Source organism: Gobio gobio (assembly GCF_949357685.1).
Source record: "Gobio gobio genome assembly, chromosome: 10".
NCBI lineage: Eukaryota > Metazoa > Chordata > Actinopteri > Cypriniformes > Gobionidae > Gobio > Gobio gobio.
In genome coordinates, this window is record NC_137116.1 from 39,300,937 (window position 1) to 39,316,181 (window position 15,245).

The 15,245-nt window shown below is 39.2% G+C and overlaps 1 protein-coding gene across 1 annotated transcript; it reads right to left on the reverse strand.

Annotated features, from left to right (window-relative positions):
- Positions 1-883: 883 nt before the first annotated feature.
- Positions 884-10,780, reverse strand: prdm2a (PR domain containing 2, with ZNF domain a). The gene is made up of 3 exons (XM_079827859.1): positions 10,716-10,780; positions 8,128-8,205; positions 884-7,992 (listed from the first exon to the last, which is right to left on the reverse strand). Exons 2-3 carry the CDS (start codon positions 8,144-8,146, stop codon positions 3,515-3,517), a joined length of 4,497 nt encoding a protein of 1,498 aa, XP_079683985.1. The 5' UTR covers positions 8,147-8,205; positions 10,716-10,780; the 3' UTR covers positions 884-3,514.
- Between the last annotated feature and the right edge of the window lie 4,465 nt (positions 10,781-15,245).

Consider the following 15,245-nt stretch of genomic DNA (forward strand, 5'->3'; position numbering starts at 1 on the left):
ATACATTATTAAACCAGCCGATAAATAAAGGATGTCTTTAAGTAAAATCAAACCTGTCTCAAAAGAATCTTTCTTCTATTCTCTGAAATATGATCTGTACCGTTCACAGAAATAACACAATGCAGTAAATCGTCATTTCAGCCTTAAGGACTGTTGGTCCCGCCTTTATTTCGACCTAACACGTCCATCAACCCCCAGCGCCAATTTTCTTAGCCAATCAGCTTTCAAGAAATATTTTCAGGGCGGAACATTTATGGCGTGATACTTATTTCTTTTATGTCAATACGTAATGTACATTGCAGCTTGAATTACGTTTATAAAACTGTGACCCACTCATGTTACCAAAGTGCTTTGATCTGATGTACAAATTAAAGTTTTTCTTCAGCAAATGCATTACAAATATATTATTTCCAAACAATGATGTGGGCGACTGTGATGTAAATTTCGTGGTTGTGCGATCATGCGGCAAGTCAACACTGCCACCTGGTGGTTATTATTCTCACTATAACATCTGCACATGCTTATATTCAGATTGAAGAAGCTTTAATTGGCATGATGAAATTCATACGTAATATATATAAAATAATTAATATAATATTTAGAATTTTTTTCTTGATTCTTCCAAGTAACCAGTTGTGCAAGGCAATAAACACTGTCCATGGTTCATTAGCATTTTGTTTTAGTCATATTTAGACAACATAATATGATAATGTTAAGTGTGTGTTTATGAGGCTTGTGAGTACTATTGGAATCTGAAATCTGAAATGCCACTTACATCCTTTACTCTAGGGATGCATAATTGTTTGGGTACAATAAAAAAACCCTGATACATTTATATGACCTGTTTGAAAAACAATTGAAAAACCAAACACATATTCATTAAATGAACAGAACAATTTATTCAATCATTCACATTTCACATTAAAAAAGTTTCTGAAACCCTTTCAAGCCTGAAACTTTTGGGTCAAGAATAGAAATGCCACAAAGCGCAATAATTGACAGATTAATTCTTCTTCTGTTTGGGATTCCTCTCCAGAAGACAAGTTCTGATATAGGCCTATATATTATCAGTTTCTGGTATATTATAAAGTAGCCCATTTAGCTAAGTGAATCTTCCTGCTAGCAAGCTTTGGTAACGTTTTCAGCCACAACAATCAATCATAGTGTAAACATTTCACAGTGTTCTATAGCCTTAAACCTTTTAACTGTTAACTTGTTCTAAAATATTACAAGGGACCCAAATAAATAACAACTCTCTAATAAACAAAGAAATATTATTTTACATTTGTTCTAAACACTGCATCTCTGCATTATGATGATTGATAAATCATTGACCCTTTTAGGACTTTTTGTTTAGCATTAGCATGGCCACTCAACAAGACACAAATTTGTGCTAAAACAATCATATTTAGAGCTACATTTCCAGACCTGATGGCTAATGTCTTATTTCACAAATAACTATCTTCCCCAATGCTACACAATATGTGCATCAAAAAAACGAGGCCTACTCATTTGACAGCTGACCAAATGTTTATATTTAGCAGGAGAATAGCACAAAAAGCAAGGGAGAGAGAAATAGAGACTTTTAAAATATATTCATACATATTCTTTGTGAACAGGACATTTCTCCTGCCCCTTGAGGTGCAGATACAGTGGGGAGAACAAGTATTTGATACACTGCCGATTTTGCAGGTTTTCTTACTTACAAAGCACGTAGGAGGTCTGTAATTTTTTATCATAGGTACACTTCAACTGTGAGAGACGGAATCTAAAGCAAAAATCCAGAAAATCACATTGTATGATTTTTAAATAATTCATTTGCATTTTATTGCATGACATAAGTATTTGATCACCTACCAACCAGTAAGAATTTCGGCTCTCACAGACCTGTTCGTTTTTCTTTAAGAAGCCCTCCTGTTCTCCACTCATTACCTGTATTAACTGCACCTGTTTGAACTCGTTACCTGTATAAAAGACACCTGTCCACACACTCAATCAAACAGACTCCAACCTCTCCACAATGGCCAAGAACTGTGTAAGGACATCAGGGATAAAATTGTAGACCTGCACAAGGCTGGGATGGGCTACAGGACAATAGGCAAGCAGCTTGGTGAGAAGGCAACAACTGTTGGCGCAATTATTAGAAAATGGAAGAAGTTCAAGATGACGGTCAATCTCCCTCGGTCTGGGGCTCAGTTAAGAGCATTGAAGATGGGTCGTGGCTGGGTCTTCCAGCATGACAACGACCCGAAACACACAGCCAGGGCAACTAAGGAGTTGCTCCATAAGAAGCATCTCAAGGTCCTGGAGTTGCCTAGCCAGTCTCCAAACCTGAACCCAATAGAAAATCTTTGGAGGGAGCTGAAAGTCCGTATTGCCCAGCGACAGCCCCGAAACCTGAAGAATCTGGAGAAGGTCTGTATGGAGGAGTGGGCCAAAATCCCTGCTGCAGTGTGTGCAAACCTGGTCAAGAACTACAGGAAACGCATGATCTCTGTAATTGCAAACAAAGGTTTCTGTACCAAATATTAAGTTCTGCTTTTCTGATGTATCAAATACTTATGTCATGCAATAAAATGCTAATAAATTACTTAAAAATCATACAATGTGATTTTCTGGATTTTTGTTTTAGGTTCCGTCACTCACAGTTGAAGAGTACCTATGATAGGAATTACATACTTCTACATGCTTTGTAAGTGGGCAAACCTGCAAAATCGGCAGTGTATCAATTACTTGTTCTCCCCACTATATATTATATTCCAACCCTTCCCTTCAATCATGTAATATCTGGCATGCATGAACAGTTTAAACTGCATCAATACAACAAATAAAACACAACTATCACAATCTACAAAAATAAAAGCCAGTTACCATTACAATAATGCCTGTTTTCCAGTGAACCTCACTGAACATATCTTGTGTTCTCTTAAACACAGAATACATACATTAATAAATAATTAGTAGTAATTGATTAATTGTATTGCAATGCATTTTGACACAGGTGAATATGAACTACAGCATAAAGTGCATGAGACTCCCATTCCCCCCCTTTTTTTCCCATTACATTTCAATATAATTCTAAGGTTTGAGGTTTATGCAATCCAAAGGTACTCAGTCTAGCTCCCGGAAATCTACCTTTCTGCCGAATTTACTTCACGGTTTAATCTGACACCTAAACTAGTTCATCGAGGTCATTTTAAAACTGCATGTGTTAGAGCAGAATAGGAGATAATATATGTCCTCATACAGAGTTTATGATAACACATTAAAATGTTTCAGATGGCAAAAGTATTTACATATGACAAGTTGATATGACCGTCTTCTCATATGAATAGATGGTAATGCCATTTCATAATTCTTACAATGTAAATTATAGCCTGCTGTGTTTGAGCCAGTGAATTTAAAAAGATCATTCTTATTTCAGCCATCATAAGTTTGTTTCCGCAGTGTGCAATGTTTTGATGCATATTTACAGGTAATGACATTAATAATAATTTTTTGTTCAATTGACATGTTATTTCTTGACTTGAAGAATGACAGGATGCATGATGAGGTTGTGACTGTCAGGCTGTTTAAGGACTGTTGTTGTGGTGCTGGCCTGCTGCACACTGCGAGTAATAGGTCCTCCTACTCTCTCTCTCAACCTCAGAGACAAAAGGTCCTCTCTTCTGGGCTGTAGCTTTACGTCGCCCACTCTCTGCTCCATTTTTCTACCTAAAACATGTACCCGAACACCCGGCTCCTGAGAGTTATCCTGAGCAACTGAGGAGAGGACTATCTGCTGCGGCATAAAGCTGCTCTTTAAAATTGGCGTGCTTTTTTTACTCGATTGAACCACAGATGTTGACAGAATGGAAGGTCTTTTAAGCCTAAAATCCTGAGTGGTATCAACTTCTGCATTTTGTTTGATGATCTGACTCTTTGTTATTGTTGTTGTCCCATGGTTTGACCCTTGTGGCTTTGCACTCATATTTGTAATTTGTCTGCGAAGGCTCCCATTGTTCTCCTGGGCGGAAACGATACTGAGTGTTCTTTTCTTGGAGTTTCTACTGGCCGGCCTCATGGGGCAGCTAAAAGCTACATGTTTCTTTAAGCTGGCATTGTATGTGAACTCCCTGCTACAGTGAGGACATGCAAAAATGTCTATGTCATCCTGAGCAAAAGCCTTTCTCCCCCCAGCAGGTCTGCCCCTTTGCACCAGATGAGATTTCTTCTTATTCAGGACGCTCATTTTTATTTTAACTGACGATTCGTGAAAGTTCAGTTTTCTCGGGTGTCCGACCCTTTGAGAGAGAATCTGCCTACTATTAACAATTCTTGCAGGTGATAACACCCCATTTTGTGCTTTTGCAAACTGCTTAAGTGGTATAGGGTTCTTTTTAGGAGTGTAGCGCTTTTTGTCACTAGCATTAGCACAAGCTAAGATGTGCTTGTGGAGTTCGGGCATGTTGTCAAAGCTCTTACCACACTTGGTGCAACGAATGGCTGTGCTGAAGGTCTGAGGGATGTTGTGGGTGGTAAAGTTGGTGGCCGATGCAGCCGTCATCCCAGTTGGCGTTCGATTATGGTATGGAAAAGGAGGCGGTTTGAAACTTGGGTAGTGTTGGTTAATGCCTAGACGTACATCTGGACCTTTTGGTTTGACCCCTCCAGATGCCATGATTTTTATTGTTGTAAACAGCTCTTCAGACATGTTGTCCAAGGCATCCTCTTCTGTTTTTGAAGTTGTGTTGTCCGATTCTTGCTTAATTTCTACGACTGGAAGGCTTGGATCAGTCATGTCAGTTTTGGGACTGTTATGGTTTTCAGGTCGCAACTTGCCATGTACTACTTCGGTGTGTGAGCACTCTTGACCGGGATGGAGATCTCGCTGATGCTGTTCCAAGTTGCAGAGGAAAGCAAATTCTTTAGAACATGTTTTACAAACATAAATTTTACCAATGCCATGATAACTAGAACGGTGCTCAAGCAAACCAGTGTCGCTCTCAAACAACTGTACACAAAATTCACATTTATAGGGCCACTCCTTAGAGTGTTCACCTACATGTTGACTGAGAATCTTCATGGACTGGAAGGGCTGTTCACAAACATTGCACATAAAGTTCTTACAAAAAGGATGCAAGGGAGAGAATTCATCTTCAACTTTGTTTTCCTGCTTAGAACAATCAGAGGACTGGGCATTGTCCTGTCCCTCATCTTTGCTCTCTGATTTAACAACACTAGTGGAAGCTGTGAGAGTCGGTGTACCATCTGTAGAGCTTGATGACTGCTCTGTAGGTGCTGACTGTGTGGATGGTTCAGAAATTAGGGAGGTGTCTTGACTGAGAGGTTTCAGCTCAGATGGGACATACGTTTCTTGTTGTACTGCATCGACAGGAATTTGATCTGAGGGACATTGAACAGAATTAGCTTGGAGTGCTGGGAGAATATTTTCTGTAGATTGCAGTGCAACTGTATACTCAATAACAACAGTGTTTGGAGGAAAAGCCAAAGATGTGATGTTGGACTGGTTAACAGGCAGAGATGGAGAAAACATATGTGTGTCAGAAGCTAATACAGAGTCTACTACCAACGTTCTTTGAGCTAGTTCACATACAGCCGGATCAGTGACCCAATGAGGGCCTTGTAAAGTCAGTGAAGGGGCTGCAGGGATAAGGCTCTCCAGACCTCCAGAAGCAGAGGACACCCACTCAGGGATTGTCACCTTCAAATCACCCTGTGAGAGATGTAAAGGATTATCAGTGCAGTCTTCTACAGACCCTGTGGGTAGTACAGTGTCAGATACCAGGAAGGCTGAATGGAGAGTTTGAATGTCCTGATTGGGTTCCACTGTGGGAGTTGATAGAAAGGATACAAAAGTTGGAGAGGAAGAAGGTGAACAGTGATGTGGAGGGACTGGGGCAGCTGGATGGATGCCGACAGGAGTGAGCAATGGAGGGGTTGAATGGATTGAGGCAGGAGAAAGAGCCAACTCAAACAAAAGCTCATCAGGGTTTGGTGGACTTACATCAGACACTGGCACAACTGCAAGGTTTGTCAGGTCAGGAGCACTGACGACACCTGCAGTAGCTGAATCTTCAACAGAAGGAATGTCTACGCCACCATACTCATTCATAAGCACCTTCTGAAGCATACTAGAGTTAGGTTTATTCTTCCTCAAAGCAGGCTGAGTGAGGTAGACCCCAGCGGGGTCACAGTCTAAACTCTTTCCACTAACACTTAAGTCCAGAATGGACTCCGCTAAGGCTTCACTGCTGTCTCGCTTACCCACAGAGTTGGAGAGGTCCAATGGCTGTTGATTACAAGAGTTTCCTCCTGTTCTTGATACAGAGCAGTCCAACGGTAAGATCTGTTGCTGCATTTGAGCTCCATCAGAGCTGTTTGTGGGTAAATCTAAAGGCTCAAGTTCTTCATTGCCCAAGAGACTCAACTCGTGGCTCTCTGACTTTGACACCTTGACTTTTGTAGAATCCTGATCTTGCTTTTCTACATTCAGATCAGGGGGTTGCTGTTGTGAGCTGGGAGGGGAGGTTGTCCTTCTCTTAAATCTCGTTGTTGTTGCAGGTAAAACAGTCAGGGATAAGGGTGGACACAGTTTGTGGCCATCAGCAATTAACGCAAATGACTGTTTACTGCCATCCTGATTCTGCAGGAGCTGCTTGAGTTTGGGAGACAGATAGATAGTTTTTTCCTTGTGAAAGGCAACCGTCTCGATGCACTGAGGTAAATGAGCAGTGACCAGTGGAGCCCCAGACATAGAGGACAGTGTTAAAGATGACAAGGTAGATGATGAGGTACTCAAGATGGATTCAGACTCTAATTCTGTTTTTATTTGTGGGAGTAAAGGTGGAGTAGAAGTCCTTCGTCTGGCTGAGGGTTGTCCAGACAGGTCAGGGTTGAAACTGCTGTTACTGGTTTCTAATTTAAGAGCTTGTGTAATTTGAGCTGGACTGATTATAACAGCATTTAATCCAATCACAGTGGAGCCCCCAGAGTTCATCTCAATCACCTCACAGTTACTTAGAGCACTCGTCGAGACAAGTTTCCCATCTATGTAGAAGCTGAGATTCTCTGAAATATTACTGGAGATGTCAACCATGTATTCCTTTTCCTGATCAATTTCCTCAGCACACTGTGGGTTAGCAGTCTGACAGTCCTGTGCTATCTCAACAAGCTGCTGTCCTTCAGGTTCTTGAGTGATTTTGACCTTCTTATAAACACCTCTAGGAAGAAGCTGCCGCTCATGGATCCTACGCTGATGCCTCCTTAGACAAGTATGAGTCCTAAATGTTTTTTTGCAGTACTTGCAGACGTGTGAGGCTTTGAAATCAATGTTTTTATCACCCTTATGTTCACCATCAGCTGCATTATTGCACTTGTTTTGGTGTGGGTTCTGTGATGCTGTTTTCAAAGGTTCACCACTGCCAGGGACATTCTGACTAGCAGTGCAAGTGGCAATTGTGTGATCATTTGTCTTCCTATTTCTGTTTTCATGCCTTTTCTCATGCCTCCGACGACTAAACAGTGTACTGAAGGTCCTTCTGCAGCGATTGCATTTAAACCGCTGTGTGTGGCAGTTTAAAAGAGTATGTGTTTGTATGTGACGTTGCAGGCCTTGACTACTCGTAAACCTTCTCTCACAGCGAGGACAGGGCAATTCACCCTGGAGTTCAGTACCAGGGTCAAGGTCAGCCTTAGTGTCATTTAAAGGCAAATCAGTCCTATAATCCTGTTTTATCATTCCAGAATTCTGAAGGTCACTTGCCACTTGATTATGATAAGCTAGATTTTGGGACACAGACTGGCTTGCGTTCTGGAACAATTGAGTGTTCTGTTTGTCTTTGCAATCCATCTTCTCATCGGTTCTTTCTGTCTCGCCCCCATCTGGCTCCAAGATGCTATGAAGTGTAGCTTCATCAGAGTGGTCATCTTGAACCCCGGGTTGCTGGAGAAAAACCTCTGATGGCATACTATGACTCTCCTCTTCCACAACTGAAACATGAACATGCCAGTGACATAATGAAGAATTTTGAATTGCTGTATGACTTTATACCCTGTGCAATCTCATCCAACATGTGTCAAAAACATTTTTAAATGTACAAAATGAAGAAACATTTTTAAACTTACAGTCATCTGATCTCCACATCTCCCTTTTTGTCCTCGCTAATGTTTCTTCTTGGGTATGTAGGAGAGGGCCCCTGTTGGCTGAAGGGAAAAATGAATGTAGCAATATTTTTTGACAAAGATGTAATTTTAGAATGAAGCTTGCAAAGACATCACTAACTTAAAAATAACAATTCATGAGAGATATCTCTATTAAAACGGCATAGTTAATCAGAATTTATGTTTGTGTGACATATGGTGGCAGTTGAGCTCATTATACTGAAAAGTTTGTAGAAAAAAAGCACGTCAACGCTTGACAGAGAGCGTGTTTGAAGCTTGGTGCTAACACGACCGTCATAGTAACAACAGCCAATCACATTACTTTTCCAGTGTTGCATGAACGCAATTGGCTAGCACCTGCGCTAGGGTATTTGCATAGGCGATCTGATTGGCTGATGCCTGCGTTGGCGCTTGAAAAGTTGAAACATTTTCAACTTCTGCCACAAGCAACGCCAGGGACGCAACGCAACAGAACCCACAATTCAGTTCGACAACGCATGACGTCTCCCATTCAAAGTAAATGAGAAGCGTTAACGGCGACGCCCCGTGTCAATGCACCGTGAAAGAGTGCGTGCGTGGTAAGATATAAGTAGCTAAACATTTAATATTTGAAAAATGTTTTACGATGGATATGTTTAACAACCCACAGTAAAATACAGTGATGCACCTACTCAACTTTTTTAATGTAATTTCACCGTTTTGAATTGAAAATATGCAATCATTTAAATGTCATTCATAACTGAATGTGACAAGATTGTTTTGTTGTTACATTTAGGACATTAGACATACTAACAAAATGCAATATGTGCATGTGAGCAAAGAGTTCAAATGGATTACTTCACAACTATAAAGGCTATCCAACTTATTTTTTTCAACGCGGAAGTAAGGTGTTGTCTGTGAATGTGCAAGACCAATTTATTAGCCGCTATAGGGAAATAACAACAAGAATATATCAAGTGCAATAAACTGTAAAACTTTGCCCTACAAACCAGCGTGTTAATAATTAAAACAATACATTAAAGTAATATGGTAAGAAATACCAGTTTGCCAGACACATTAAAATTACAAATGGCCGTGCCCACTCTTACCTGAAAAATAAGGTGGATAATTAGACTTAGAACTTCTTTTACAGTTCTTCCGTCAAAAGTACCGTCAGAGTAAACTGAAGACTGTTGTAACATGGGCTGGTACACTATCAGTTTAACCAATTTGAAATTAGCTACAAGAGAGAAATTGCTATTGTAAATGTCATCTGTCATCCTGAGGCTACAATGGAAGTTATGATTTGATTTGTGATCATGTTAATGGATGTAAAATGACATATATCTGGAATCATCTGAATCAGCAGGCTCTATACAGTATAATATCCACACTGTTTCACCTGCATGTTAAAAAACATGGGTGTTGAAACGCTACTTTCCAAAGTATTGCTACTGGACACAAGATAGCAGAAAATAGCACCATGTTTACATTTTACACAATAGTGAGAGTGTGAGGTCTATTGGTTTTTTTTATAGGTGTGTATGTTTGTTCTATATTTGTTTCCTATTTTACTTGCTGTTGAATTAAAATATTTCCTTTCAACTAAAATGCTTAAAATGAAATAAGGGTGGGGCGGTGAGCGGATTGGCATGTTTGTAAAATTTGATTACCACAACAAATCCATGCACAAAATGTAAAACGCCATGTTTTCAATAGGTTGCAACTGCAACCTATACCCTACATTCTACCAGTATTACAAAATATGTGTGGCTGAAAATAAACATACAGGAAGTGAGCTCCTCAAGGGGTCGTTTGTAGTCCACCTGTAAGACTGTGGAGGTGTGGGTGGGGTCAAATAAACTTACCTACGCTAATATTAAATAATCTCATTTTACAGAGACTTCTTAGGATCACAGGGCGCCCTAATGCAGTAAATAGACAACTTATCAACACAATGGCTATAGGATCAGGCACGAGTCTTTGTCCACGATGCTCAAGAAATAACGTAATGCACCCATAACTGCCGCATTCCCGCTATACATATGCGGGGGATCGATTTACCACCATGCAGCGGCTGTTTATAATATTATACAGGCCTATTCAGATGTATGCAAATAGTTACGCAATTGCACAACACGAATGCATGATATCAGCGAATAGATTAAATCGTTCAAAGCGGGTATAATCGTGTAAACATGTCTATTGAACAGTCAATGCGCACATGTTGCGGGTGTCTGACAGCCCTTTAAATAAGACAAACCCAGTTTGGCACTGCCGCTAAGCACAGACGAGAAGGTCACGGTCGGAGAGAAGCGCTTCACGTTAAAGTGTTTCGACATGCATACATTTAATACGCCTGTATATCGCTGTGTATTTTTACGGAGTAATTACTTGCAAAAAAAATAATAATAATACATGCGCGGTTAGTCTCAGTGCTAACTCTAAGACAACATCAACGAGATTGACATCGCAAAACTTCGGCAAGCCGTTTTGTGCCACATCATTTTGATTAGGAATTATTAATTTTTTTGGTGTCTGTATTAAATTGGGTATACATGTGTATTGCTTACCAGCTTTGTTGTGACGCCTCGCCGCTTGTCTGCTGGGCACGCGCACCACAGTCGCTACTGCAGACTGCACTACTGACAGGGCGCATGCGCGAGATCTCGTGCACCTGTATATACTCCATGGAATATTACACGTAAAGCCAGTGTCATTTTAAAATAGGCCTGTTCAGTTATGAAAATAGTCCGTTTTAATTGTTTGCTTTCATTTTGCTTTCAAATATATTTTCCCAAGTGGGAAAACTAAAGGCACAACAGATTTCCATTTGAATGGCATATTTTCAAATACTTTATTGGCTAGGCTAGAGATCTATAATATATCGTGTTTGGAATTTTGCTGTCTGATAATAAGCTAGTTTTTGTATAAAAAAATTCAACTCATAAATGTAAATGCATTAAAACAATTTTAAAAGATTTTATTTGTAACATCCTCAATGTAAAAATAAACAACAAAATCACTATCCAGAAACTGAATCTGAAGGATTGTCTTTAATACAAAAAAATATTAATAATATAGATGTTTTGTTTATATACATTTATTCATAGTATTATTATTTTATATAAATATTTATTGTGCTCAGTAAAATGCATATTGGCTGCACAATGGAAAATCTTTTATGCAAATTGTGCAAATTAATTCCAAATTAGGCAACACCCACGATTTTTGTTTTCATCATCCATTGTGTCAGATGACAGCCTTACAGTAGAGAACAATAGATTAGAAACACAGCACACTCCTACATCTATGCAACCTCGAACCGAGATCTATAGATAGCTACGTTGTAGCTAGCTAGGCTACATACAAAGGAGCACGGTGTTCATTGCCAGCAGGACAGGTGTGTGTTGATGTTTATGTATGCTTTACACATTAAACACTATCTGAGAATAAACAATTATATTCAAAAATATAATTCACAAAAAAATATATTCGACGCATTAAAACATTCCTGTAGTTATTACGAGCGACCACTAGACGCCGCTGTGTCCTAATTTGTACTGATGTAAGATGCCACCACTGCGTCAAGCCACTGGATCGCGCCTCGATCAGACGTCTGACGTGTGCGTTGGTGTAAGTTTATGCATGTGTTTGTTTCTGTGCCCTAAAAAAAAAGTAAAAAAAAAAAAAGTGTTTGTTTCTGTGTCAACAAGTACAACCATGGGTCACATTTCTGTCTAAAGAGGAGTGGGAACCATCTGTGTGCAGTGTATATTGTGAAATCACAGGTCTGATAGTGATATGAGCACATGTGCCATTTGTGGAATATAGGCCTACTTTGTTATCTGTGGTCAGCGGGGTCTGTTCTATCCAACAATAACCCATTATAGAACTGTCACATTACTCTGCATTAATCTTCACCTACTCGTATACTTCATCTGCGGGCTGTCCCACTCTCATTCAATCATCTGCCGTCCACCCTCACACTTTCACCATCATACTGAACATTCTTTTACATTAGAATGTGATTGTGTGAGAGTAAGCCATGCTTTTTCCTCTCGCATGTTAATGAGTGAGATCATGTGTGTGACCTCAATGCCCTGGATCAGCTTTGGATGCTGTTGAGCTAAAAAGAAAAATAGTTTCTGCCCCTTATCACTTTCATTGTATTTCATTGCTTAAAAGATAATGGCAAGATGATTTTCGTTCTTCAGAGTTTCACTATACAGAAGCATGAGTTAGGAAGAGTTAAACGGAATGATTCATGTATTTTAGTTACTGCTCATGTAAAGCCACAATATGTAATTTTTCGCCACTAGAGGTATGCTTATTCAATACAAAGGCGTAGCTTGATGACGCCTTGATTTCGCGGAGCTTTTATTATGCCTGCATGACCGCTTCCGCCTTTTCCGGTCATGCATATGTGGGGTAGAGCCGCGGTCACACTAGACTTGAATATGAGAAATTTCGTCGGACACGGCAACAGTCGTGATTTGACGTCATCTTTTTTATGAACATAAATTCAACATATAACAAATAGTAATATATTAAAAATGTAAAACATACAAACTACTCAAATTTACTGCAAAAATATCGTTCTTTTAATTCAACCTAGAGGTCACGTCGTGAGGTATCCATCTTCTACTGGCCACACGTCATCACGTAATGCGAATTCGCAGCTCAGAGTTCACCAAGCTTGAACTTGGGAAAGCAGCGAAATGCAAAACTTTTCCCATGAGCATGCGTTTCCAGTCTGACGCATTTGCATGCGTTTGAATGGAAGTCAATGGAACGAAAAGTGCAGTGTGACCGCCCCTTTAACGAACGGTTTTATCATATAGAGGGTATGTATTGATGTCACTTTCCTGCCGGAACACACCCCCTTAGCCGGACTGAGTGCAGAAGGGCTGCTGCATGACTGCATTTAATAGGGGAAAATGTGAGTAAAACAAACGGTTATCAGTTTAAACTAAAGGTTGGACTCGATATAGTGTTCCTTACAACTTACCAAAGATCCAGTGATCCATGGATATTGACATGCAGCCAGGAATCATGTTTTCCTGACATTTATGAGCCTGATTTCGATACATAAATATTTATCACTGTCAGCCATCACAATTTCAAGTAAATCCCACATTTATATGTATGAAAGCGTGTATGTGTTCAAGAATGGAAAACAAAAGTTTTATTCAAAATCTGATTATAGGCCTGTTAATTTTTTTTTTTTATAATAGGCCTCCTAGAATAATAGAGCGCTCCCTTTACAATCACTAAAAGCTGGCATTCATACAATGAACCCAATCTCCCAAAGTTCTGTTATATTAATCAGTGAAGCTACACAATGAATGTCTTATTTACATAATGTCTACACTTTGTTAGAGAGGATTTGCACATGTGCAGAACTCAGCACAGGGCAAAAACAAAAACAGGATGAAAATTCTAACTTCAACACCTGTGATTGGCCATTGCTTTCAAGAAATTAACAAACAGGTTGGTTACATTACTCACATGTGACGAGTGCAAATACAGATACACACTGGATCTTTGGCCAACTCTTTATCGCTAATAATATGCTATTATTACGAAGAAAACAGATCCTAGACCAGCAGTTACGGGCAGCTTTTCCCTCTAAAAGCAATCAGTAGCAGAGGCAACAGGCGGCAGTGGTTTCAGTGCGAAAATTACACACTATTATCAAGTCTGTCTTCCTCCGTCCGGAGGAGGGCACAAGACCCAGACCTCCTGCCCACTGCAGTAAGCTAGATCGATATTAGGCATGGTAAAACATGGTACTCACGGTAAATCAAGAAAACGAGATTAACTGTAAGACTAACTGTGTTGAGCTATAAAACAATTAGTCGTTTCCTGTCGATTAATGTATCCAAACAGTTGCTCACCTGTCTAATAAAACATAATATATTAAATCTGTATAAAATGTGGTGTTTCAATGGTTCAACAGAAATCGAGGGTAATGCTGGTATGATGTAATTGATAGGCGATGCATGGACACAGCCCGTGACCTGGTTAAAATTGCTTATTTCTCTGGATGGAAACATTCTTGGAAACATTTGGGGTCTTACATATTGTGCCTTTGAATACATTCCACAAATTGATTCACAGTCTCTCACTGTCTCAACACACGCACACACACACACACACACACACACACACACACACACACACACACACACACACACACACACACACACACACACACACACACACCAAACACCAAACAATGAAAGTACATTTCTTTCAGCATCAAAGAACAGGAAAAAACTCCAAACAACTTCTGAAGTCGTGATTACGAGTTCATCCCATCCAAAATCCCCCAGATTTCTCACAAATCCTCAAAATACTTGTTAAAGCTACTTACTTTTGAGGTTACGCCATCGCTGACCATTTTTTAAATTGTATTTTTAATTTATTTGTTATTTTATTTTGCACAATATAAAATATATACAATAAAAGCAAGAAAATACTAATTATAGGCTACAGATAGCCTCCAACTAAACAAAATGTTATTTTCACAAAACTAAAAAAAAACTAAATGAACATACAGAAAATTATATGACTGTAAAAGCATCTTATATAACATGTTATACTTTTTTTGCCAGATTCAGACATTCTTTAAATTGCTACCCCTAAATCTTATTGAGATTTGACCTGTACAAGTAAGACATTTAGGATGAAAATCTGAATATGTATGAGTTAAATGACAACGAACCTGTGAATTTTCCTTTCACTTGATTATATAAAAGCATTAATATAAAAATAAAAAATATTAATGTCATAAATAGTAAGAATCTTTGGAGAGTAGGAAAAGTGTTCGCCCAAACTATATTACAATATAAAAGTATACAAATTAATCTATATAAAAAAAGAGTAAAGAGTGAAAAGCCAGATTCAAAAATGTGTGGAATAAAGCAAGATATTCCTTGAATATGTAAAAGGACAGGTTTCTTTGCATGTCCATTGATTTCCAGCATAGAACTGAAGCTGTGAGAAAATCTTGTGTGCAGAATTGCAGCGCTGATTAATTTACAAGATAACAATGGCATCCTAGATCAGCACAGTGATTATTGATAATTGTGGCACCA